The following is a 25,103-nucleotide window of genomic DNA, read 5'->3' as shown; positions in this document are numbered from 1 at the left end:
ACAATATCCCTTTCCTTTGAAATGAAACTCAACTCCCTGACTCCTGAGCTGCCTAGCCCAATTCTGTCCAACTCTGACACCCTGTGGCAGGAGGAGTGTATGACTCCTCTTTGCGACAGTTTTCTCTGAGGCTCTAAAGCAGCCTGTGGTTGAGAAAAATCAAGAGAGCAGGTGCCATCCTGCCGCAAACACAAGAGTTCCCAGTTCAACGTGTGAAGTATCACTAAACAACTCCTGTCTCATCCAGTGTTGCCTGCAGTATCCATATTTCACCTCTGTGCATTGGGATATTAAAGCACCACAATAGAAGCCACTGAGCTAAATTCTCTGTTGGAGTGGAGTCAGCACCGTTGATCCCAATGGAGTTTAGCAGAGAATTTGGCCCCCTATATTTAGGGGAGAGTTGTTCATCTCATTTCCAATCCATATTTTCAGCTGGACTGGTGGCTTTAACTATGGGCTGGATGGGCCAAGGCTAAAGACAAACAGAAATGAGGGGGGAAAGAGAGGAAAAGGTGTCCATTTCATTTGGTTTTCTCATGGCTGGAGTGTATGGAGGATATTTTTAGTCTTGTCCCTCAGTGACAAAAAGGGTTCATTCATCACTGCTAAGAGTACATGTGGTGGGCTCTTAGAGGCACCATCTCTCAGAGCAGACATTGCATCATGATCCTTTATGGTGTCAATTAAAGTCCCCAGGGCTCTGAGAAGAGAAAAGGAGTTAACCTTAGTGTCCCGGATTCTCTCACTAACAAGGATTCAAGGTCGAAGGCCACGTGGGAGCCGTGGCTGAGCCTGGGCTGGTGGCAATGTTTGTCTGAACCATGATTGCGCTCTCAGCATTTAGCTCATCACTGTATTAAGAGCTTTCGGGAGACCATGGGTATGAAACGCAAAACCTATTATAGGAGCCGAACACAGAACTCCCATTAAGAAATGGGATTAGCACAGGCTCAGAGGCGGACCATGAAATCAGTTCTAGATGCTCAAAGCACATGCCCTTAACCCACTTTTGTGTCAGCTGTCCCAGGGGATTATGGGACCACAATGATCTCCCTTCCACGCCACAGACCAGGACTTTAAAATAACCAAAGAAGAATGAAGAATCCAGCCTGGGTTTTACACCAGACCCAGTGCATGCTAGGACAGGACACTCTGGAAGGGATTGGTTAATTTCACATAGATAATTGGCCGTGCTTTGTCCGATCCATATCCTAATGAGCTGTAGCTCAGGAAAGCTTATGCTCAAATAAATTGGTTAGTCTCTAAGGTGCCACAAGTCCTCCTTTTCTTTTTGCGAATACAGACTAACACGGCTGTTACTCTGAAACCTGTATGAAAGAAAGGCTCCCAGTGCCTTTGAGAGCTTAGCACCACACAATCCAGCCTTAGGATGGTTTCATTTTTAGTAGACTGCTTCAGGGTCTATACATGAAACTGTATGAGACTGTACCCTAACATTTCCCACTGCAAGCAAAGGTCTCTAACCTCTCTGCCCCAAGCACAGCCTTAGTCTTAGCTTGTTGGCTGGTTGCTATACTAGCTATCAACATGCATCTAGACTCCAGCCAGGGATCTGAAAAATCAGGTTGCTGGAAGGTAGAGGGGGGTGAGGGTTTCCCCAGGCCATCCTGGTAAGTTTTGAAGAGCCCCGGGACATGAGGAGCAGAGGTGAATGGAGCGCCATTATTCCTACCCACTTACTTTAGTGGATTGCGAGCTGCAGGCCAGAACAGGAACTGGCCCAGACTGGATGTGCCTCACGGGAGATGTAACTGCCCAGCCTCCAGCTAACACTCTCCTCACAAATGTGTTTGTGTGTCTTCAGGCAGAAACTGACCTTAGTCAGGAGGAGATTTTTAATGTTTTAACAACACTGAGCTTTTCACTCCCAAATAACCTGAATTTTGAGTAAACTCCCATCTAACGTTGTTGGTTTGTTTCCCCCAGCCCAGGAAGGATCAACTCCATGTTCAGGTTTCTTTCAGGCCCTTCCCTCAGGGCACGGTTTACTGGACTCCAGGACCCAGAGGTCTTTCCCTTTGGAATGCTCTCTGCTCCAGGGATGAGGCACAGGACACAGCCTCCCTTCCAGCTTTAAAGGCATCACCTGATCCCTTCCCAGATGGGTCTCATCATTGAACAAGTTTGGCTGGCCCCAAGCACCCTGACCCTTAAAAGGGCAGACCGCCCTGTTACACTCCCTCGAACGCTGACTTTCTGGAGATGAAATCAGATCATTTTGATGAAATCACAATGAAATGCCAACACCTCCAATTCAGAGGGGTTCAGATTTTGGGGTGACTATTTCACACAACCCTACATCAGTCAAACAAAACACAAACATTGTTGCATATAAGAGAACATGGATGCAGAGACCATTCAAATATTTCAAATCTAATAGAGTGTAGTCTTTAGAAAGGACTTGTCTAGATTAGGGTTTGAAGGTATGATGGTAGAACCTTAGCTAACACATTCTAACTAACACATTTGAAAGATCTGATGTAGATTGCCTTTACCATGTGCTAAACTGGTCAAACTGAAGCCAAGGAAGGAGCCCAGGCTTTCACTGGATCAGTTTAACATGTGTTAAAGGCTACACTGCTTTGTCTACACTAGACTTTTCAAATGTTAGAACATGTTCTGACATCCCTTCTTTAAATCTTAGCCTAGACTAGGCCTACGGGCCCAGTCCTGCAAACTTTCCGGACATGGAACTCCCCTGTTGACAATGGGAGTTGTAAACAGAGGGATTTTGCCTGGATGTGTGGCCCCAGGCTAACCACCCTGCTTGAAAGAAGTTGTGACAACCCCATGTCCAGCAGCAGGGAGGAGAGAAGAAAATAACAACAGCCACTCCTCTAATTCAGATCTAGCCAGAAGGTGAAATTTATGGGGGCTCTTCAGCCATAACTCACAATGCCAGAAATTAGTTAAATTAACAACCTCCTCTTCCATGTCTCTCTTTCTCATATACTTTGTGCTGCTGTAAGACTTGAAGACACAGAGCACAACCCCCTAGTGTAGGTACAGCTATACGGATATTAAGACGTAACTGTCACTTTTCAAAGATATACAAGAGGCACTTGCCATTGACTGACCAGCACAAGACCAGTCTGCACTGTGTTACCAACCGTCCCCACAGTGGATGCGGCCACACTGTGGCAAGCAGAATGGGAACCAGCAGTTCCCTCTGTAAGAAATTCCTTCCTCATCACTCAGCCTGATGAGAGACTGCCTGGTTTTGAGCTGCCATGCTACCTCTGGTGCAAGCTCAACCATGTCAGAGGTGTGGTGGTCAGGCTAGTTTATCATGAGGACTTCCTAGATGCCACACTGCTGACCCCAATGCTTTTGAACAGTGACAATGCCTGTGATTCTTATTTAAGTCCTTTTGACACTTTTGATATTTTCTTTTTGACTTATACACTTGTTTTAGTTTCCTACTTTATACTTTATTGTTTGAACTTTTGTCCATCTTTATTATACCACTTGTGCATTTGAAAAATAATAAGGTGCTTATACTGGCATAGCACTTTACAGTCATGGTGAGACAAAGTGCAAATTTTTTGTAATATTCTTAAGAAGCCTGTGTGTGCCTCAGTTTCCCCTGTGTGCTGCATTATTACCTGGCAGGTAGGAAAGGACACAGCTAAGAGACATAGATATGGGTGTCACCTAGCTATCTGGGCCTTAATTCCCATATCACTGGAGCATCTGAGAAGACAATGGCAAATCCAATTGCCCAGACACTGATACCTAGCAACCAGTGACCCAGAGAGATATGGACTTCCCTGCCTGGGGTGGGGGGGCTGAGCCACATCTCCCCAGCTCAGGAACAAAGGACTGGAGAGAGGTGAGGTTCAGGATAAGTGTTGGCTGCTGGAGGCAGTTGGGAGGCTCTGACCTGGGGTTCAGCCCAAGGAGATCAAACTGACAGACACACAGAGCTTGCACAATGGGGTACAGCTTGGCTGGGTGCTGGGCTCCCCAGACTGGACTTTGCTTTAACCTACATTCCTCTATGCTAACCTAAGGAGTTCCTATGCTCTATTACAGATGACTAATAAACCCCACTGGTTTGACAACGCTGTGTAAGTGTCACTGCAAATGCTTGGCGAGGTGCATTAGCCTCTGAAGAGTGAACAAGTCTCCATCAGGGGTCTGTCTCAGCTGGACTTCCTGACTGGCACTCGCAGTGTGAAGCAAGAGTGCTGCAGGCCCAGAGCTCCAGTCAAAGGAGGCAGTGAAGATGCATGGCTTACCTTGGAGGAAGTGTGAGACCCCACTGGGGACCTGGCCCATGGAAGAGGTTCCCCCTAGAGACTGTTCCAAAGCCGAGGCCATAGCACCAACGGCCTCGGTGATGGGACACTAGATGGAGATGGCTCTGAGTTACTATAGAGAGTTCTTTCCCTAGTGTCTTGCTCAGGGCCGGCTCTAGGCAGCAGCTAAGCAAGCTGGTGCCTGGGGCGGCGCTGCTAAAGGGGTGGCACTCCGGCTGTTCTTGGGGTGGCACTCTGGCAGCAGCCCCGGTGGCAATTCGGCTGCAGCTCCTCTCCATTGTTTCCCGTGGCAGCAATTCAGCGGCGACTCTTGTGGCTCAGGTCTCGCCGTCTGCGGCAATTCAGCGGCAGCTCCCTCTGACGTTCCTGTTCTCTCCGGCGGTGGCATATTCAGCAGGTTTTTTGTTTTTGTTTTTGCTGCTTGGGGTGGCAAAAAACGTAGAGCCGGCCCTGGTCTTGCTGGCTGGGGGGTCTTGTCCACATGTTCAGGGGCTAACTGACTGCCATATTTGGGGTTGAGAAGAAATTTTCCGCCAGGTCAGATTGGCAGAGAAACGTAGGGGGTTTTAGCTTTCCTCTGCAACATTCAGCATGGGTCAGTTGCAAGTTTAAACTAATGTAAATGGTGGATTCTCTGTAACTTGAAGTCTTTAAATCATGATTTCCAGACTTCAGTAACTCAGCCAGTGGTTATGGGTCTATTACAGGAGTGGGTGGGTGAAGTTCAATGGCCTACAATTACAGGAGGTCAGACTGATCACGATGGTCCCTACTGGCTTTACAGCCTCTGAGTCTGAGCACCGATCCTGTGGTTCTGTGACACATGGCTACCCTCAAAAGTGGTACCAGTATAGTTAAAGTGGTACAACCGTGTAGTGTAGACACAGTTATACCGGTATAAAGATGCTAATGCCAGTCTAGCTTTTTCCCACAAATTTCTATTAGGTACCTTTACACCAGTATACCAGCAGCCACACTAGGGCCAGGCCTACATTACTAGCTTTGCTGGCAGAGTTTTGTCAGTCAGAGGTGTGATTTGTGCCCACTGCCAGCAGCAGCCCTAGTGGAGATGCAGTTATACAGGCGCGTTTCCTGGCATTGTTCATTTTGCTAGCGGGGTCTGGAATAAGCTGCTGTATATGACCAAAAGTGCAGTTTTGCCAGTACAAGTTGTGTCCACACTAGGAGCCCTCTGCTGGTGTGGCAAAGCAGCATAGCTATGCTGGCAAAACTCTCCTCGAGTAGACCAGGTCTCCAGGTTATAATGATTAACTATTTTGGTAGAAAATCACGCCCTTCATTGAAATAATTAAGTAGGTACAAAAACTGTGTCTGGACCAGGCCTTCTTACCATAAATTTACAGTATCAGACACCTTTCTCTCAGTCTAACTGTATCCACACTAGGGGTTGTACTAGTATAACTCTACTGGTATAAAATCACACCCCGAGCCTACACCAATAAATCAGTACAAAACCTGTGTGTAGACCAGACCTAAGTGTCTGTGAAGCACTCAACAAATGTAAAGAAGTGCTAAGTATTGTTGCATTTAAAAGTCAAGAAATACAAAGGGCTGAAATGCTCTCTCTCCATTGTCAGTGATGCAGGAGCTCAGGCAGTAGAGCAGTGTTCACAGCTCGGAAGGACATCTGCCCTGTGGATGGCCAAGATTCTTCCTTTTTATTTATGTATGTATTTTACTATGGATTCTTCTTTATGTATGTAGATTTTAAACCCTTGGCGGGGGCGAGAGAAACCGCCTTTTGGTTCTGTATCTGTACAGCGCCTAGCACACTGAGGTTCTCTTCCTTGACTTTGGCTCCTCCTGGGCACTACTGCAAGGAGCTATAGTGGAGGTTCTGCATGGATCCAAAGAAGACAGGGATGAAAAACTGTTTCTGCTTTCAAACACAATCTGTGCCGGAGGTCAGGTGAAAGCAGCCAGTATTTCCAGATGCAGCACCTCGACCTGGGATGGATTTCTGCAGCTGGGGAAAAGTTGGGAACTGGTCTCCCGATCCCTGCCAATATCCCTCCTGGGGCAGCTGTACCAAGGAGGAGGAAAGCACCCCAAATCTACCCGAGTTGGTTTCCTTAAATCCAGTATGGGCGGTTTGCCAAATAAACTAAAATAATTTATCCCAAATCCACCGGTACTAAGAGGAAATCAGCGAAGGTACTTGGTATTACCTGCATCTCAGGTTGCAAAGCCAGAGCGCTGAAGAGTCCCTTCCTATTCCAGCAAATAAGAAACAGCAGGGAGCGGTAACACAGCCTGTGCCCAGCTGCGCTCCGGAAGGTCCCGGGCGAGGCTCGGGCTACGCAGCTAGCCTCCGGCATGGACCGAGGCGCCATCTAGTGGCCACGTGCCGCCAGCGTCTCAGCTATGCGCCTTGTTTCCAAGCCCATGTTGCGCGGGTTTTACCTGTTTAAAGCACCGTGGTTCGCCCTTTAAAAAGCGGAGTATTTGTTGGCGGGGTTTAGTGTACCCGACTAGACATAATTTAATTTGTAAACTATGTAATTATGAGGGGGAAAAAGTGAAACTTCCCATACCGGGAGTCGAACCCGGGCCGCCTGGGTGAAAACCAGGAATCCTAACCGCTAGACCATATGGGAGGCGCTGAATAAATGCCTCTGTCCGCTTCTCTCATAGTTGTTCTCTGCTGTTTCATTTGTCCTACTTACTGATCTGTTCGGTCCTTTTCTACTTGCCTTTGGCTCTAGCAAACAAGCCTATGATATGACTGTAGCACTCCCTTATAGTGGCGATAGGCATTAGGACTAATCATATCATCCCAGGTAAAATTGTCCTCTGTATCTAAACTGAGGAAAAGTGATCAGATGGGGAAAATAGATGCCTCTTGAATAATACTGAGTTTTTGGTAAATGCAAACCTGCAACATTCCTGCAGTGTGCATGCACAAACCATGTCTAACCAGTTTGACTTGCCCTAATGCACACCATCTAGACATGCCCATATGGGATTATAACAAGCATGGTTCTACATAGGCCTGTATTCACCCCAGCCATAGGTTACATTGCATTATCTGTGGTATTGGATGGAATAATCAATATGCTCCCAGGTTGGGTGTGAACTAAAGTCCTGGAGTGAGACACCCATAAACTTGGATCCAAATTTTGCAACCGGACTGGTCCAGTCTCTATCATGGGCCAAATCAAAATCTTGGAGCCAAATACCCCCAAATGGTGCTAATGTTTGGAAATGTTTGTTTAATGGCTGAGACAAATCCTGTATCCAAACAAAATCTTGGGAAAATTTGGATCCAAACTTTGCAGCTAAGGCCCATCTCTAATATGTATACTTGGGCCCTGATTCTGCAATGCTCCCCTCTCCCACAACGATCCTACACCTGAGGCCTGATGTCCCATATGTGCAAATCCTACACTCTGAGCCTAATTCTGCACTTTGTACATGTGCCAATCATAGGTGTGGGACTTGCTTCTATGCCCTAAGCAGGTGTCAGTCATGAACATGGAACTGGATCCTGCACATCACACACTATGCCCCCACAAATGCACCAATCATACCCCTGGGAACTGATCATACAGCACCAGGTGCATGCACCAATCATACACACAGTGCCCAACCCTTCACTCCATGCGCTATTTATTCCATGCATGTTCCAATCATTCCCACGGGGCCCAATCCTGTACCCCATCAGCTACAACCCATACATGCTAATCATACATGTGACCTGATGCTGCACCCCATACATGAATCCCTCAGGACACAATATCCACTGCATATGCCACACCCCAGATTCCCCAATCAAACATTGGGGCCCAATCCTGCACCCTATACACAGTCATATAGATGGGGCTTGACTCTGCATCCTACACACAGGTACCCCAGTCAGGCAGACAGGGCCCAAGTCTGTATCCTACATGCACCCCAGGCTCTCTGCAGTCATACACTTGAGCCCAGACTTGCAAGGTGCTGAGCACCCATGACCCCCATTGACAACAGCGGGCTTGGTGGTGCCCCCCAATCCCCCGGGCCAGGCTGCCAGTGATCATGCCGGCTACAGAAGCAGTGCCTCACTTATGGGCAATTTGCCCCTACGCAAGATGGCCGCCCTGGCTTCACCCACCCTTCGCGGCCCTGCGGCAGTTCTCGCCTTTCCGCCTTCAGTCACCTGACGGGCGGGGGAGGAGAGGGCTGGGCGGCTGTTCACGTGACCGGCTGAGGCAGCCTAGTCCCGAGTCTCGTGAGCCAGGGGCGCAGGGGGTGTCCCGGGGGCCGCATCCGAAGGAGGAGAGACCCCGCCGGGCGGCTGGCTCAGGCAAGGCCGAGGCCTCGGGGCCTAGCGGGGGGATTGTCTCTCTCTGCGCGCCGAGCCCTGCCCCCAGGACCCCCCGCTGGGCGCGGGCTGGGAGAGACCCCCCCCCCCGACCCGCTGCGCTCGCACAGCCCCCGCTCGCCAGGGAGGCGGCCTGGGGCGCAGAGCAGGGACCCCCCGCCCCACCGCGGGGTCGGCCCAGGCGGCGCCGCGCTCAGAGCCAGAGGTAACGGGGGCGAGGGGCCGGGGCAGCAGGGTCTGGGGTTGCTGTGGGGATGCAGTGACTGTGAGGGGGTCAGTGTGGCTGGCTGGGGTGAGGGGGGTATGAGTATCTGGGTTTAAAAGGCACGGGGTAGAGCAGGATCACTGACATGAAGGGGGAGTTGCGATGGGCAGGGCTCAGTATGTGAATGGCTGTGTAATAACCTGGGGTGCGGGGAACGCTGTGTAGGGTGTAACTAGGGGGTTTGTATAGGGCTAAAGATTAATTTGTTTCGGGTGTAATGTCAGAGGTTGTGGGGTGGTTAGAGGATAATGGGGGATATTAGGGTATGTGGGAGCATGTGACTAGTTTGCCTTGGGGTGGTTAGTGTGTACATGAGTGACCAATGGTGAACGGGAAGGGTCATGGGGATTTGTGCGTTTGGTTGGAATTACTTACTGTTGGGGTTTAGAGAATGGGTACTATGTGGAACAGTAATGTGGGGGTTAATTTAAATGTGGGAATAGAAGTGTTGCTAATTGACAGTGCTGCGGGGGAATGGAGAGAGAGAGAGTGTGGGGGTATTAGGAGTTTGACATGCTGGTGGAGGGTGTCCTGTCATTTTCCACCACACACTGAATTTCTCTTATGTCTAATTTAACTACATAGTTAAGAGAGGTGTAAGCATGGGTGTTTTAAGGATCTCTTTATGATAGGATGTTTTTGCTAAAGATTCCTTCAGCTCTTTTGCCTGAGACAAAAGTTGTAAAGTGCCTTCTGTAACTCTCCCTGTTATCTGGGTTGTGATGAAGTTGTTAACTGGAGCAGAGGAAAGTACAGCAGTGTAACAGGGATGCTTGTCTTTGTCTTAAATCTGTAGGTGGGTGATGCCAAGCACAGCCATGAAGAAAAAGGTAAGAATTGGATTACACACTCTCTGTTTTTGCTACCTACGTTGGCAAATGCTGATCAAGTTTCCCTTTGAACCTAGCAAAATACCTTTGAGATCCCAAAGGGCTCATCAGATACCTTCTGGTGTGGAAGCCCATTTGGTGTGAGTGCTTGCACTAGTCTCATGGTATGATCTTCATGATTGTCAAGTGACCATTAATACTCAAAGACCTCTTTCGCATCCTGCGGTAGTGATACCTGCTGTGTCCTTCACTTAACATGATAGGACTTGAAAATTAGTATTTCTCAAATATTTTGATAATCAGAGCAGCTGGGCTTGTGCAAAGTGGAACCTGCCATAGTAACCACTAATTGAATACACCTCACTCATGGCAAATACTTAAGTAAAAATTTAGTGTTAAGGGGAGAAAATGTGTTATGCTCTAGTTTATATGTATGTATGTAATGAAACACTCCTGATCTCTGTCATAGAAATGTGCTTTGGAAGGTTATATTTGCATTGAGGGGTTCAAGTGATATCTTATCTGGAGAGGGAAGTTTGGTTGTCTTCAATAGTGATTGGAAGCCAATGATGGAAATATAGCTCCTCTACTCAGAATTAGGAGTGTAGATATTACAGTGATAACTGTATTAGAAATGCCTAAGATTGCTAACTAAAGAATGTGACTACTCTTGTATGTTTTACTTGGATCAGATTTCTCCTCTTCCCCCATATTGGGGTCTAGTCCCTTTGAAAAGCCACCAGAGGAATTGGTGGTGGAATCTCACACCTTTGAATTTAGATTTGATTTTAAATTGGATAGCGCTATGTCTAACTATTACAACAGGCTGACGCTCATGCAGACATTTCTTCACCAATTTTGTTGTGAAGCAAGATCAGATATCTCTCCTTCTTTTGGCCTCTTATATGCAATCACCAGAGAACACTATACTTGGGGGTTAGCTTCAAAGAGTCTGAGACACATTACAGGGCCTGTCTGCATCTTTGAAGAAGAGTATGTTGCCATTCTTCTGCTGCAAAGTCCACCAAAACCTGTTATCCTGAACTCTGTTATGCTGTGGGAGCACTTCAACTAGTCTGTACCTTAATGATGTGGTGAGCTGCTTTTGGAAGGGAACTAGTTAGCCTATAAATGTGATTCTTCTCAGAAAAGTGACTAAAAATAGCAAGGTGGGATTCCATGTCAATTGGTTAAGTCTGAAATTTGTTTTCTAGTTGTAAACCATGCTCTGAGATCTGTAAACTCTGGGACCTGAGAATCAAGCGGGTATCTTCCTGACTCATACTCTATTGCCAGTCAAAGGTTCTGTAGGACAGCTTCAGCGTAGCGTTGCATCTTTTTTTTTTTTTTTTTAAACCCTGCTGTCTATAATAGGATTTCAGAGGTGTTTCCAAAGGCAGAACTTTTGTTTTGGGACTGGAACTTGGCTAATGATTCTTTTGATAGTGTGAGCCAATCCCTGCTGCTATAAAATCATTTAGGGTTGCTACTGAGCCATTCAAATTATATCTCACACAAAAAACCAAAAACCTAATCACAATGTCTCCTGCTCTTTCATGGCCTGCTGACCTGGGAAGCAAGAGATTGGGATTGCATCTGTGCCTCCTGTGTAGCAGTACTGGGTAGTCAAATTATACTGGTCCGTCTGCTTTTAAACTTCTTTCTGCCTTCCAGCATGTTCACATCTAAAAGCCAGATGTGGATTTCATTTCACAGTCAGGGAGGAGAATCTGATTCTTGTATTGTGAGGTGGACTGTACAAAACATAAGAAGAGTGGTGAGGGGAGGGCAGAGGACATGGAATGGTCAAGTGCTTTTTTTAAAATGTTTGGGATTAAATGTTTTTGGCTCATCAAATCCTTGTTCTCTGATGAATCAGGAAGAGCAAGCTTTCATCTTAAGTGCCAGTGTGTTTGGAGAACATGTGTGGAGGCTGGGGAAGTGAAAGATTAAAAACTACTTCAAAAATAAATGTAGCTCTTCACTGGATGTCTGAAATCCAGCTGTGAACTCTGCAGAGTGCCTTCTCAATGTATGTAGCAGAAATGATCTCAGGTTGACTTTCTCTGTGACACATTCATGCATTGTGATTGTTTTTTATTGGCATGGGGGTCAAGATGAGAAGAATGAATAAGCTTCAAGAACCACAGTAACTTTTCTTCTGGATTTTAGGAAACTATACAATCAATACTAGGGACAGGGTATGCAGCTCCCTGAGAGTGATCTGACTATGGGGAAGGAAGAAAGCAAAAGCCAAGGAGAAGAGGAATGGTCCTTCTGTGTGTTGAGTAAATGGAAGGCATGTAAAGTGACAGTGAGAGTTTTATAGTGTGTAATGCTTGTTAATTGACCATGGATATCAAGGAATTAAGAACACGTCTTCCAGTCATTCAGGTGTAAGACTTTTGTTTGCTAGCCTTTTTTGAGGCGTCCAAATCACGATATGCACAGGTCAAGTCCTCTGTGCATGGGGCTACTAAAACCTTTTGTCTTTACACCATTAGTATTTAGGCATTAAAGAGCCATGGAGAAGCCAGTGTTCACTGTAGTTGAACTCTTCTCTCTTGCCTTTCCTTACCAGGTGCTGTTGATGGGTAAAAGTGGGTCTGGAAAGACCAGCATGAGATCCATTATCTTTGCAAACTACATCGCCAGAGACACACGGCGCCTTGGTGCCACAAGTAAGATCTTGGTCTCTTATTGACTCCTTATTGATGCCTGTGCTCTTGAACTTGAGTTAACATTTAAGACCATCTGCACAGAGATGCAAGGCAGTTACCCACTGAGACTCTCCCCTTTCCTCTGTGGATGGAGTAATAGGGTGTCTCTTTTGTCTGCTGGGCCCCTCCATGAGGGGTCTGGCTGAAAATCTGAGCCAAAGTACCTTGGATGTGGGTGAGGTGGACTGATCCCTCTCCTTTAAGCTGTGGGCCAGAGGGTAACTTTAAATGTTGATGCAAATAGAGTTCTGATGCTAATGCTTTTCCACTGACCCTGCCTTCCCACGAAGAAGTGTTCAGAATTGCTGATGAACCCTCCAGAGAAGACCTGACTTCTCTATGCCAACACAATGATTTTGGGCAGTAATAAACTTGCTAGAGAGTGGGGCTCAGTGGTCTTAGCAGAAAGACCTCTGCATAGATGATTCTGCAATACGCAATACTCCATATCCATTGAAGGTAGGACATGGGGTCTTAATCTGCAGCAAGGGAGATTTAGGACAGATATTAGGAAAAGGTTTCTAAATATAAGGGTAGTTAAGCTCTGGAATAGGTTTCCAAGGGAGACCCCATAATTGGACGTTTTTAAAAACATGTTGGATAAACATCTATCAGGGATGGTCTAAGTTTACTTAGTCCTGCCACAGCACAGCGGGCTGGACTTAATGACATCATGAGATCCCTTCCAGCCCTACATTTCTATGATTCTATATTCATCCATGGCAGAATATACCTAGTAAAGCTGAGTAGCTGGAATTCCACACTTACAGCTCTGGGCTTCAAAGAGTCACCGTAAATCACATTTTCAACTGTGTTGGATGGTAACTTTCCAGTAGTTCCCCTTTTCAGTTGATCTGTGTTTCATGTACATGTGGTATCAGATTACGGAGCCTGAGTGTTGGTCTCTGTGTTAAGGTGTTCGCCCCACACTGGGGTTACCAGATGTCCCAATTTTACAGGGACAACATAAGAACAGTTATTAGACTTCTCTTGTCTCTTTCCAGTTGACGTGGAGCACTCCCATGTTCGATTTCTGGGAAACCTGGTGCTGAACCTGTGGGACTGTGGAGGGTAGGTGTTGTCTGTTCTTTTGCTTGTGAAACCCATGGAGGTGGCTGTGGCAACTAGGATGGTGATCTGATACATTAGGAGGCTGTCCTTTTAGCTAAAGTGGGATAGGAATGCTTTCTGTGTATTAAGTGAACTGTTGATGAAGGCTTATAGAACTGTAGATGGACCCATATAATTAATAAACCACATCATAAACTCAGACTTGGGGGCGGGGTGAAAGGTGCTGACTTGATGATCATGGAGCCCAAAGTAACCTCTCCATGGGATGGGGAGTAAACTGCCTCTCCCTTTCCTCACTGCTTCTTTATCCTGTCAAAACAATGTCTCTGAGCCTTGCAAAATAGATGAGCTACCTCTAGGGCTGCAGAATTGTTGCTGGAAATGGATTCTAGTACTTTTTGTTTTGGGGTCATTGCTTCAGATAGGACCAGACTGGTAGTGTTGGCCCACTAGCTTTTGTTAAATGAATTGGGGGTGGCACTGTGGTTCCTGATGGGTAGCTGTCCATAGAAGAAGCCCTCTCGTTGGCACTCAGCAGAGATGGGAAAGGCATAAAGGCTGAACAGCCTTCTGATGAATGGACTTGGTTTCCTATAAAAAGTTGATATACTCAAGTGGGGCAAGGATGGGGCTCACTTGAAAGAGTAAGCTTACACCGCCCATACTGTACCTGTTCTGTGCCTAAGTAGAGGACTTCAGTTTCTACAGTTGCTGTATTGATAGCTCAGTCCTCATACATAATAGACTTTCTTGGCAATGCAGACAAATGGGTAAACGAAGCTGGTCTGATTGATCTAACTGGAGTCCCTTTGCCTTGCTGCTATGCCCCTTCTCAGACAAGACACCTTCATGGAGAACTACTTCACCAGCCAGCGGGACAACATCTTCCGCAATGTGGAAGTCCTGATCTATGTCTTCGACGTGGAGAGTCGCGAGCTGGAGAAGGACATGCACTACTACCAGTCGTGTCTGGAGGCTATCCTGCAGAACTCTCCTGATGCCAAGATCTTCTGCCTAGTGCACAAGATGGATCTAGTGCAGGAGGACCAGCGTGATCTGGTAAGGAGCTAAGCATTGCCTTATCAGTGTGGACTCTGTAACAGAGAGCACGCATAATGTTTCCATCTTTCACTTTAAACGTAGTCACACCCGCACTTTCTCCAGAAAGGTTTTTTCAGGTTTGTGTGTGGGGAAAATCTCTGAAAAGTTGAGTTGCTCCCAACCTCCAAACCTGTAGTCTCCATGCTACTGCTGGCCCATTTTGTATAATGCCTGTCTAATGACCTACACAGAGAAGAGACTCTCCATGCCAAATTACCTGTAATCTTCTCCTTTATGGTGTCAGTTTTAGCATCGTTACCAATTTTTGGGATAGGTGGCACAAAGAAAAACTCAAAAGGTGTAACCTCCCTGTTGTACGTCAAAGGTTTAGGTGATCAACTCTATTACCATTATGCTGCTGGTTCAAATCCAGCTCAGCTGCGTATTGAATAAAAATAGTTACCACGTGTCAGCTGTTTAGCCTGTGTTGTAAATTGGGGAAGTCTCAATCTCAATCCTAGTGGACAGATGTCCACATCACAGTTGGCACTAGCCAACACAGAGACTGACAGTTGTAAGCAAAGGGGCCATGGACTATGAACTGGCATTGAGTCTGACCTGCCTTCTTGCTCAGATGTATGCGCTGGCTGAAGTACAGCCAAGTATTTCCAGCACTCGGCGCAAAACCTGCGGAGACACTTAAGGATGGAGTTCCAAAGTGCCCAGCAGCTCCTGTTATTCCTAGGACAGGAGTGAGATTCCCCATTGTTCTCAGTGGCAGCTGTTGCATGCTGCACTCTGTCTTCAATCTGGGCCATGGTAATCTTTCAGTGAGAAAGCTATACCCAACTCCTGGTGTTAGATGAGAAATTTAACTTTTTGGGTTAGATACATTTCTTTATGACACATGCACACCCCTAGCTCTGCGGTTGATCATCAACCTGGTTCAGACCTGGAGATCACTTCTTTGGTCTAGTGCAGCGGTTCTCAAACTTTAGTAACCTGAGGACCCCCACTTTGGTTTAAAATTTTTGCCACTGACCCCTAAGCCTGCAGCTCAGCCCCAGGCCCCATCCCCACCCCATCCCACCTCTTCCTGCCCCCACTCTACCCTTGCCCCTCCTCTTCTATGCCTCTTTCTGCCACCTCCCCCAAGTGCCCCCATTCCCCTCCTCACCCTCCCTCCCAGCACCTCCTGCACGCTGGGGAGGAGCAGGAGGAGTTTAGGGAGGGAGGGGGAGGAGTTGATCAGTGGGGTCAGTAGCCCCGGACATGATTCCTCCCACTCCCCTCCCAATGCCTCCTGCACGCCGGGAACAGTTGTTCCCTGGTGTACAGGAAGCACTGGGATGGGAGGAGGAGGAGTTGGTCAGCAGGGTCCGTGGACCCCCTGGCAGACGCCAGTTTGAGAAACGCTGGTCTAGCGTACTCAACGCACTGAACTCTTCGTCACTTCCAGCTTGATACATCTCTGTCCGGATGTGCAACGAAGGGCTCGGAGAAGAGCAAGTTGGCCACGTGGGTGAAGCCGCAGGCTGGTCTTCCCTGGGTAGACAAACTTCTTCAATGAAACAAATTGGCTCACAAATCAGCAGATACTAGCTAGTGTTCTGAGTCTCATTTTGTCACTCTAGCTCGACCTGGCTGTAACTTAAAGCATTTTCCTTCTGGAGCTTGTTTGAATGTTACCTTCCATCCTCCCCAGCAAGGGGTCAGGAATGTCCTGGACTCTGCATAAGTTAAATGAAAGCTGGTTCCATAGGGCTGTGATGCTTGATATTTCAGTTTGCTGTCCAGTAATTATTAACATCGGTATCCACACCAACCAACTGCATATGAATTCTAACCATTCTCTGAAATAAGGAAAGGCATGGGGGGTGAAATAGTGCAGTGACACAACTTGCAAGCATTGCAGCCCCTCTAGTAGGAACTGCTTTGAGGTATCTACTTGTCTCCTTTGAGTCAGGGATTCTGTCTGTTTGCTTGGGCCTAACTGTTGACCTGACTTGAAAGTAGTGCCAAATTGTGGACCTTGATGTCTTGTGTGTATTGGGTTACGTAGTCGATCAGGAGGTTTCTGGATGTTCCCTGCTTTCACGTTCCTGAAAACAGATTAAAAATAGCTTGTGGAAATCAGGAATATAAACCCTGTGACGTGGGTCAGCTTTCAGGTTGGGGCCTTCTTAAGCATACGAATCTCAAATGTCTTAAGGTTGGGGTCTCTTGTGGATTGGAATATCAGAGAAAAAGAGGAGAAACCTCAAAGAAATCAAAATGCTGTTGATCTTCAGCATGTTGTTAACACACTGGGCTGGGATAGAAATGATTTTTTCCCTATCCCTGTTCATTCCTAATGTCCACTTCTGAGGCTTCCTGCCTCATAGATGTGGGTGGAACAGATAGTCTGGATTTTGCCAGTGAATTTACTATGAATAATTTACTTTTTCCACACCAGGGGGCTCACTGCTAGCTGTTTACCTTGCTTTTGTAATGATTTCTTAAGTTCTGATATCTTGGAAAGTCTTATTTTGACCCATCTCAGCTATTTTTAAACCATAACCTGTAAGAGCAGAGTAAGGTGTGGGACAGTGGGGTTATGCAGTGACTACTTAACCCATGGCAGCTTAGTTAATGCAGCACACTTCATTGTAAGGGTTTTCTCCCATTCTCTTTTAACCTGAATGCCTATTAAGTCCTTGTTCACATTTGTAAGTCTATGAGTAGGGCTCTACCAAATTCACGGTCCATTTTCACAAATTTCACAGTCATAGCATTTTTAAAACCTTGAATTTCACAGTTTCAGATATTTAAACCTTAAATTTCACAGTGTTTTTCACAGTAGGGTAGGGCCCTATCTATGAGTAAACTTGGAACTCATGAAATATAACATGACTAATGATTATTATCGGAGCCAGGCATGTACAAGCAGCAATTGTGCACACTTCTCCTGCGCAGCTCTGCCAATTCACCTGGTTCCTAACCTGTAGCACGCACAATTTTCCAGTCCTGAGGTCCCACCCAGCTCTGCTGATGTAACTCAGTTTTGATCTGCAGCCCCCTGTTCTTCCAGTCATGGATCCCTCAGACAGCTCTACTAGTGCACCTCTATTCTGGCCTGCAGCATCCTCAGCTGCTCTGGCACTGGAAAATATTGTGCGCCCTTGAGTTCTGTTTTGAAATGCAAAGTTCTTACTATAAATGTGGTAAAATAACCACAGCAGAAGCATTCACCAAAAAACAGGAATGTATGTGTTCATCTAGGACAGTGGTGCTCAGACTGAGGCTCGGGAGCTGCAAGTGGCTCTTCAATGTGTCTTTTGTGGCTCTTTGCAGCATATAATATTAAAACACAGTGTGATATTAATTATTAACCAATGTAAGCTATTAACCAATCAGGATGCTTTCACTATGTTATTAACCAATTGTTGATAAAATAATACTTAGTCAAAATAATCAAGAAAAAAATTATGTATATAAAAATAGTAAATGAAACCATGAATTAACACTACTGTTGCTCTTTTGGGTAATGTTAATTGCTGATTTGGCTCCTGAACCACTGAGGTCTGAGTATCACTAATCTAAAAATATCAAACTTCTGTCTTCCAGATTTTTAAAGAGAGGGAGGAAGACCTGAGACGACTGTCCCGCCCCCTGGAGTGTGCATGCTTTAGAACGTCCATCTGGGATGAAACACTTTATAAGGTTTGAATGGCTGCTTCTCTTCATGGGTGGGATTTCCCTTCATCTTCCTCCTGCTCTACTGTTGTGTAAGCTGCATTGTCAGTTGCTGCAGAGTTCCATAGCTTGACTGGACTCCCCTAACCCTTTAACTTCTAAATGTTTTCTGAAACAAGTGGTTCCATTCTGGCTGTTCAAGTGGTAGGGCTGATCGCAGTTAAATTGCTGGCTTCATAAAATAAATCCACCTTTCCTTTCTCCCATCAGTATTCTGGTTCATAGTCCTGTATCTTCCTGTTAATACTGCCCACATACTCTCTGCCCAATTCATTTAGAAGGACCCTCCACCCCACTTAACACAATAATGTGTTCAGCCAGTGCAGAATTGTTTCCATGTTCTATTTTCTAGGACATTGTCAAGTAGTCAATGACTCAAGTGTTTGGGCTTCCACACATCTGCCTGGGAGACTACTTCATAGTCTGGAAGCTTATCTTGATATCTAGCCTAAACTTTCCTTACCTTCATGCTTCTCAGTTACCTATTAAGATCTCCCTCCAGATATTGGGGTCATGGATGTTACATGGATCAGATTGAGAGAAAATTATGGTTCTACAAATGTGCCACAACCATCTCAATGGGCAAAGGTAGTGAGAGCCCATTAGCCTTCTTGATAGACTGACGTTCATAGGAGTTGATCTTCTGGCAGTCCCTTTGACTTCAGTGGGAGGTGAAGCTGGGCACCTTCTAAAATCTATCCATGAGTACAAAGAATGCCCCAGCCTACAGTATGTGGGATCAGCCTGAATGAAGCTGATCCAGGCTGCACCCTCCTGAAATTAGTTTTTCTGTGTCTTTAGTGTGTACACTGGTCCCATACTGAATGCATTTAGCACATTTCCCTTTTGAGAGCCAACTAGATGCAGATTGGCTAACCTTTCTTCTTAAATGGATCCCTGCAGCCAGCCGGTCAGTCATTGTGGATGCTCTTGTTTATGCTTCATATTGAAGTGCCCAGAGGCAGAACTGCATCATTCTAGGTACAGTCCCATAAGAGCTCTGTATTGAAAATGAATATTTTGGACTTTCTGCCTTCAGACAAGGTGAAACCTCAATTGTTCCCTTGAGCACCAGAGAAATGCCAATTAAATATAAAAAAGCTTTGGTTTTGCCCAATTTGCTTGTATGTTGGAATTCTAATACACAAGCAAATCACTGTCTGTATACTATGCTTGGCATAGGCAGTGAGGTGAAGCCCTTACAGACTGAGGGCCTGATCCTGAGATGTGCTGAGCACCTGTAACTCCACTGGAGCCAACTGTAATTGAGCGCTTGTCATCTCTGGGGATCGGTCCCTGAGTTAATGCAGTGGTTCAGAGCCTTCTGCTGTTACTTCTATGGGTACACAGCAGAGATCTGCTTATTTCCAAGCAAGAAAACAGAAACCTGTGAGGCGTTAGCTGGGAGCAGTAAACAAATGCTTCTCCTCTGGAAACATGGGTTCAAATTCAGCCCAGACATCACCTGGCAAATAGATGGTATCAGACTAGTCCCTGCAAGATTTTTGCATGTATCACGATTTGACGTGGCTGGTAGATTGATCAAGAAAAAGTGTGGGACTGGAACACCAGTGGGGGCCATAACCATAATTGAAGTGTGTGGGCACAGAGAGATGGGAGAAGCTTGCATAACTCCTGTCTCTGCTATCATTGACTGTAGCCTGAATTCGCTGACTCTTACAAGCACTTTGCATAACAAGAGAGGGAGGATGGGGACACCCTTATGCAATCCTCATAGCACTCACTGTACTTTTTGTCTTCTGACAGGCTTGGTCCAGTATAGTCTATCAGCTGATTCCTAATGTCCAGCAACTAGAAATGAACCTGAGGAACTTTGCTCAGATTATAGAAGCAGATGAAGTTCTTTTGTTTGAGAGAGCCACTTTCCTGGTGAGAACTGCCGTCCCTGCTCTTTGCTGTGTCCATTTGCTCCTTGGCCCTGTCCCTTAAGGAGGCAGATTCATGATTATAAAATGCACAGGGTCCTTGTATGAAAAGCACTGTAGAGTGCAAAGGACTCAGGTGGGGTTGATGACCATAACACATGCTAGGTGGAAGTTCCAGGTTGCAGAACTTTTCATTCAGTGCCTTTATGACAGAGGGAGTAAGGGCTTGCCTAGGCAGGGAAGCTATTCTGAAATAAGGTAGGATGTGAATTTAATGCACAAGAGCTATTTATGTGGATTAAGCCAAACTAAACAAAGGCACACTCAGTGTGGAATAAACGTGTCCACGTGGAGAGTTATGGTGCAGATTTTCACTTCCTCCCAGGTGGTACTTAAACCGTTCAGGGTCCCTCTGTTGCTGAGTACCTGATCCAATATAAACCTAATCCTGAGAGCTGGTTGAAAACTTTCCTCAAAACTTTCTTCCTGACACAATGTCGTGCTTTCTAAATGAAAACTTTTGTAGAAAGTTATTTTGTTTGGAACTTTCCACTTAAACAAACAAAATTTTTGGTTTTGTTTTTTAATGGAAAATTTAGGGAACCACATCTTTCTTGAAATTGCCATCTTTCAATATGCTCTACTAGTTTCTGAGGGGTTTTGTAAATTAGTATGACATTAATGATCAATGTGATTGACAGCATTGTAATAAACCCCTATTTTCACATAACTCTTGAAAACAGCTATTTTGGGGACAGAAGCTTCTCATGCTCACAGCTTAAAAGTGACTGTTTTACAAAAAATATAAATTTCTGGATTTTTCTGCACTCTCATATCTTTGTAACTTCGCCATGGACTTAGTCCTCCTCGAGGAGAAATCTGTTTGACACACTTGAAGAAACTCTGTTGAAAAACATCATTATGCGTATTTGGTAATCGTACTGGACATGCATGCAGTGTGAGGATTAGCTGGGTCCAGATACATGCACGTTTGTTTGAATATGCAATCAGATTTTTTTAAAAATTAAATTTAAAACTATTTAGTGCATTCTTGACAGCTTTCTAAAAGACATTCTGCTTGTTCTTGTCTCAGTGTGGGGGCAAGATGAAGCATGGGCAATTGCAGGGCAAGGAAGAGGAGATCCTCAGGACTCATTAGGAGATGTGCTGGTGGATGGGAACTTCTGCTTTGATTGCTGAGTTAGTGATTTTTCCTTGCAGGTTATTTCCCATTATCAGTGCAAAGAACAGCGCGATATCCACAGATTTGAGAAAATCAGCAATATTATTAAACAGTTCAAGCTGAGCTGCAGGTGAGATGAATTATCTGTGTATTTACGTTACTAAGAACTGGAAATCTTTAGACTCTGGGTGAGTGCCATCAGCCCGACTTGGCTGTGTTGATGTCCATCTACCCTGGCTAGGCAGAAATGATAACTTTGTCAACCAGACACGCCTTGTAAATTCTCTGTAGCACATCCTGGCCTTGAATTGAGTTATGGTTCTATGGATAATAGGCCACTAGAGAAGTTCTTATTCAGAAAGGTATTAGAATGTATCCTGTTTAATCATGACTCAGTTTTTCATGCCTTTCATCTTTTTTTGGGGGGGTGAGTGGGGTGTTCATTGAAAGAGGTTCTGAAACAGTTTTGCTCCCATCCTTTTTTCTTCTGGGTTCTGCAGAGAAGTTATAGTACTGAGCTTGTGACCTAATGACAGTTACTGATGACACTTAGAGGCACTGCAAATCTAAGAAAAGCACTTAGTTATGGGCGCAAGAACCAAAAAGCTGGTTTGAGAGAGGAAGCACTTGCTCAAACAAATTTAGCAACAGTCACAAAAGGAAAGCAGAAGACTTAAGACAAAGTTAAACTTTGAAATAGGTTTTTGTTTTTTTTTCCCAAAATTGCTCCACTTTTGCCCTTCCATCCCTAATACTTGAAAAGATTTAGAACACTAATAGGGTAGGAGCAGATGAATAGCTACATGTGTGCTTTAGTAGGCTGTTTCCAGAGTCTTCAGTTTACTACTCTCTTCTCTTGCTGGTCCACAGAGTCATTCTGCTATTGTTGACTTTCAGTCTGTGCTGAATGGTTCCAGCATGCACTGGTCAGGAGACACTGACTGTTGGGGGTGTAGCAAACTCAAACAGGTGTCGGTCACTATTGTGCAGTGCAAAAGCTGTTTTTTATTAAGTGTAAAAAGAGAACACTAACCCACCATGGCTAGTCAGTACTGAACAGAGAGCCTTGCTTAAATTGTGTTCAAGTTTTGTAACCATGAAGTAAATAAAAAATATAGCCACAGATTTTGTATCTGTCAAAAACAAAAACCTAGTGTCACCTACTGGCTCAGTTCTTATTTTACAAAGAAAGCTGTGCAGTTATGAATACATGATGTGACTAAAGTGATCTCTAGGTATGAGGTGCTTTGTAAATACAGTGATTGCTTTTGAAATGGTCACATAACAGGAGTTAACTCTTTTCTTTCCTCCTCACAGTAAGCTGGCTGCTTCTTTCCAGAGCATGGAAGTCAGGAACTCTAACTTTGCTGCTTTCATTGACATCTTCACATCGAATACATATGTGATGGTGGTCATGTCTGATCCTTCCATACGTAAGTTTAATAGAGCATAGGCATCTATTGTGTCGCTTTTACAGGGACCAAGAGCTAGTTAAACTTACATTTGGCTCTTGATACCATAAATGAGTACCCACCTACACTGTACAATCAGTGAAGCCCCTAAGACAGTTAAAACAGTTTAATTCTGGAATTGTGGATAGGACTTACACATGTTAAGTGTGCTTCACCATGGTTTGGGAACATTGGTTAAAAGATGGCTTGATCATGCAGTGCAAACAGCACCAGACTTTGCAAATCAAGTTCTTCTCTGCTGTTTCTCAGCATGGTGATTAATACAGGTGGGAGTTTATTCAGGCAATGTCAGTTAACATGTCTATTCTAGTAAAGCTGCGCATAGTAAATATTCTTTGCCAGATCTAATCTGGCAGCTGGGCTGTGAGTTTTAGGCCTAAACTTGAATGTGGGCATTTTCTAGGTGAATTGTTGTGCTTTGTTAGTTAGATCCAATTATGGATGCATTTTCCTTTTTAACTCAAGAAGAAATTGATAGATAAAATTACCATTGCTTACAGCCAAAGGGTGCAGGCCCTTGTATGTTCTTTGGTAACATGTTTTCCTATTGCGCACTATGAAACTGCTTTTTGTATTACGCTATTTGAGGATTTTAAGTGAGATAGCCATACGGCACATGGGCCTAGTGCTGTGATTCCCTGAGAGCAGAAAATACCTTTTAAAAACTACTTTACTGTATTTGGTTAGCCCCATGCATTTAATCCTACCAGTCTGGGGGCTTGCTACCAGCTGTGACATTATCCTTTGGAAGCTCACAAATGGGAAGCTAAGAAAAAGCTGAAGGACCTTCCTTCCATAATCACAATTCCTGTTAACAAACCTTGCATCAATACAGTATACCTTCACTAGGTGCTCCCTTTGGGTCTCAGACAGCACCACTCAGGGATCATCCAGCAGGGCAACCCAATCTTGCCTGCTCTGCCCCTTATATTACATCCTCAGTGGCCTGGGAGTAGCAAAACAGACCTGGTAGAACTCACTTTTTAGATTAGTGGTACTTTTTCATAAGCACTAGACCCTTTAGGAAGAGAGGTCCTGTTTCCGTATGTTAGTTTTCCTCTCGAGAGTTTGATCAGTGAAATCTGACATTGGTCAATGTAAAATATTCCCTTTTCAGTGCTAAACAAGGTGGCAACTTGCCTTGTTTGTTTCACTCCTGGTGAAACCTGTAGCTATGGAGCTTTAGGGGAAACATGAACCAAAACCACACAGAGCTTTGTGGCTTCAGTCCTGCTGCTGTGAACCAAAACTCCTGCGATTTACACTACAGGGAGCCTTCCTAGCTAACCTTTCCAGGCAGCTTTTAACTCCTGGTGAGCTAATTACTCACATCCTTTCTGGTTTTTCCTCTCTTGCCCCTTCTTCCCACTAGCTTCTGCAGCTACACTGATCAACATCCGCAACGCTAGGAAACACTTTGAGAAGCTGGAGAGAGTGGATGGACCAAAGCACAGTCTGCTCATGCGCTGAACACTGGCCAAGCCACATGGTCTTTGGGGGAGAAAAGTTGGAACTGCAGTTTTTTTAGGAGAATCTAACAATGTGGGTGTCTTTGTGGGCTTTGAAATGAGTGTGCTGCTTACCACCGCAATCTTCTTTATTTTTTTCTCCTTTTAACATTGGACACTAGTCATTTGGATGATGTCTGGATACACAGTGGAACTTTAAGAGAGACTTCCTGGCACACTAGGGGTTGGGGAAGATGCAAGGGCAGGTGATTTGCACTTGGCCTGATAAGCCTAGTTGCCATAGTCACGCACACTGAAGCCTTTATGGATGTTTTCCTGTATTCCAGGTGATCATATAAATCACAAGGATGGAATATTACTATTTTATCAGCAAGTTGCTAGGATACATTTATAAATTTCTCCTTGTCTTCAGTCATGAAAATAAATTTTTGCTACCAGGGACTTTGATTCCCAGAGCTCTGGAAGTGATTATTTTTCCTTTTAAAATGTTGTTTTGAAGCTTTGCCATTGGACAGGCAAACAGGTACATAGCTGCATTTCTCCTTTCTTATTACCTGGGCCTTTTTTAACCAGATCCTCATTTGAGAGAGAGTTTCTACTGTGTCAAAATTCATTTAATCCAGAAGAGTCATAGTCAGAATGACCATTTATTTGTCATCTTAATCTTTTTGTTTGTTTTGTTTTGCTATGATTTTAGGCATGCCAGAATGAAGATCATCCTTGTTATATGAAAGGAGCTGAAAGTAATACTCCCACTTAACAAGATAGTAGTCCTGGCATTCAGGTTTTCTTCCTCCTGAGCAGAGAGATGCTGAGAAGGG

General features: G+C 45.1%; 1 protein-coding gene and 1 non-coding gene across 3 annotated transcripts; one reads left to right on the top strand and one right to left on the bottom strand.

The window, feature by feature from the left end:
* Window positions 1–6,832: 6,832 nt before the first annotated feature.
* TRNAE-UUC (transfer RNA glutamic acid (anticodon UUC)) lies at window positions 6,833–6,904 on the bottom strand. Its single transcript has one exon. It is a non-coding gene; the product is annotated as a tRNA-Glu (tRNA).
* A 1,829-nt stretch (window positions 6,905–8,733) lies between these two features.
* On the top strand, window positions 8,734–24,729 carry LOC140917575 (ras-related GTP-binding protein A). Of its 2 annotated transcripts, XM_073360698.2 has the most exons (11): window positions 8,781–8,815; window positions 9,672–9,705; window positions 11,878–12,004; window positions 12,287–12,386; window positions 13,430–13,496; window positions 14,333–14,555; window positions 18,144–18,239; window positions 20,040–20,162; window positions 21,380–21,471; window positions 22,659–22,774; window positions 24,186–24,729. In XM_073360698.2, the coding sequence occupies exons 3-11, from the start codon at window positions 11,909–11,911 to the stop codon at window positions 24,281–24,283; spliced, it is 1,011 nt and encodes a 336-aa protein (XP_073216799.1). In that variant the 5' UTR covers window positions 8,781–8,815; window positions 9,672–9,705; window positions 11,878–11,908; the 3' UTR covers window positions 24,284–24,729. The 2 variants fall into 2 exon arrangements, with proteins under 2 accessions (XP_073216801.1, XP_073216799.1); XM_073360700.1 differs by lacking the exon at window positions 11,878–12,004 and having other exon boundaries at window positions 8,734–8,815.
* Window positions 24,730–25,103: the final 374 nt, after the last annotated feature.

Source organism: Lepidochelys kempii, chromosome 9, assembly GCF_965140285.1.
Source record: "Lepidochelys kempii isolate rLepKem1 chromosome 9, rLepKem1.hap1, whole genome shotgun sequence".
NCBI lineage: Eukaryota > Metazoa > Chordata > Testudines > Cheloniidae > Lepidochelys > Lepidochelys kempii.
This window is presented reverse-complemented; position numbering and strand designations above follow the sequence as displayed.

What these genes read in the sequence shown, in the direction of transcription:
- LOC140917575 (XM_073360698.2), top strand. Translation starts at nt 11,909, where the DNA reads ATGCAGCTCCCTGAGAGTGATCTGACTATGGGGAAGGAAGAAAGCAAA. An exon ending in TTGAGAGAGCCACTTTCCTG is followed by an intron (nt 20,163 to 21,379) that starts GTGAGAACTGCC and finishes TTTTCCTTGCAG; the next exon opens with GTTATTTCCCATTATCAGTG. An exon ending in CATGTCTGATCCTTCCATAC is followed by an intron (nt 22,775 to 24,185) that starts GTAAGTTTAATA and finishes TCTTCCCACTAG; the next exon opens with CTTCTGCAGCTACACTGATC.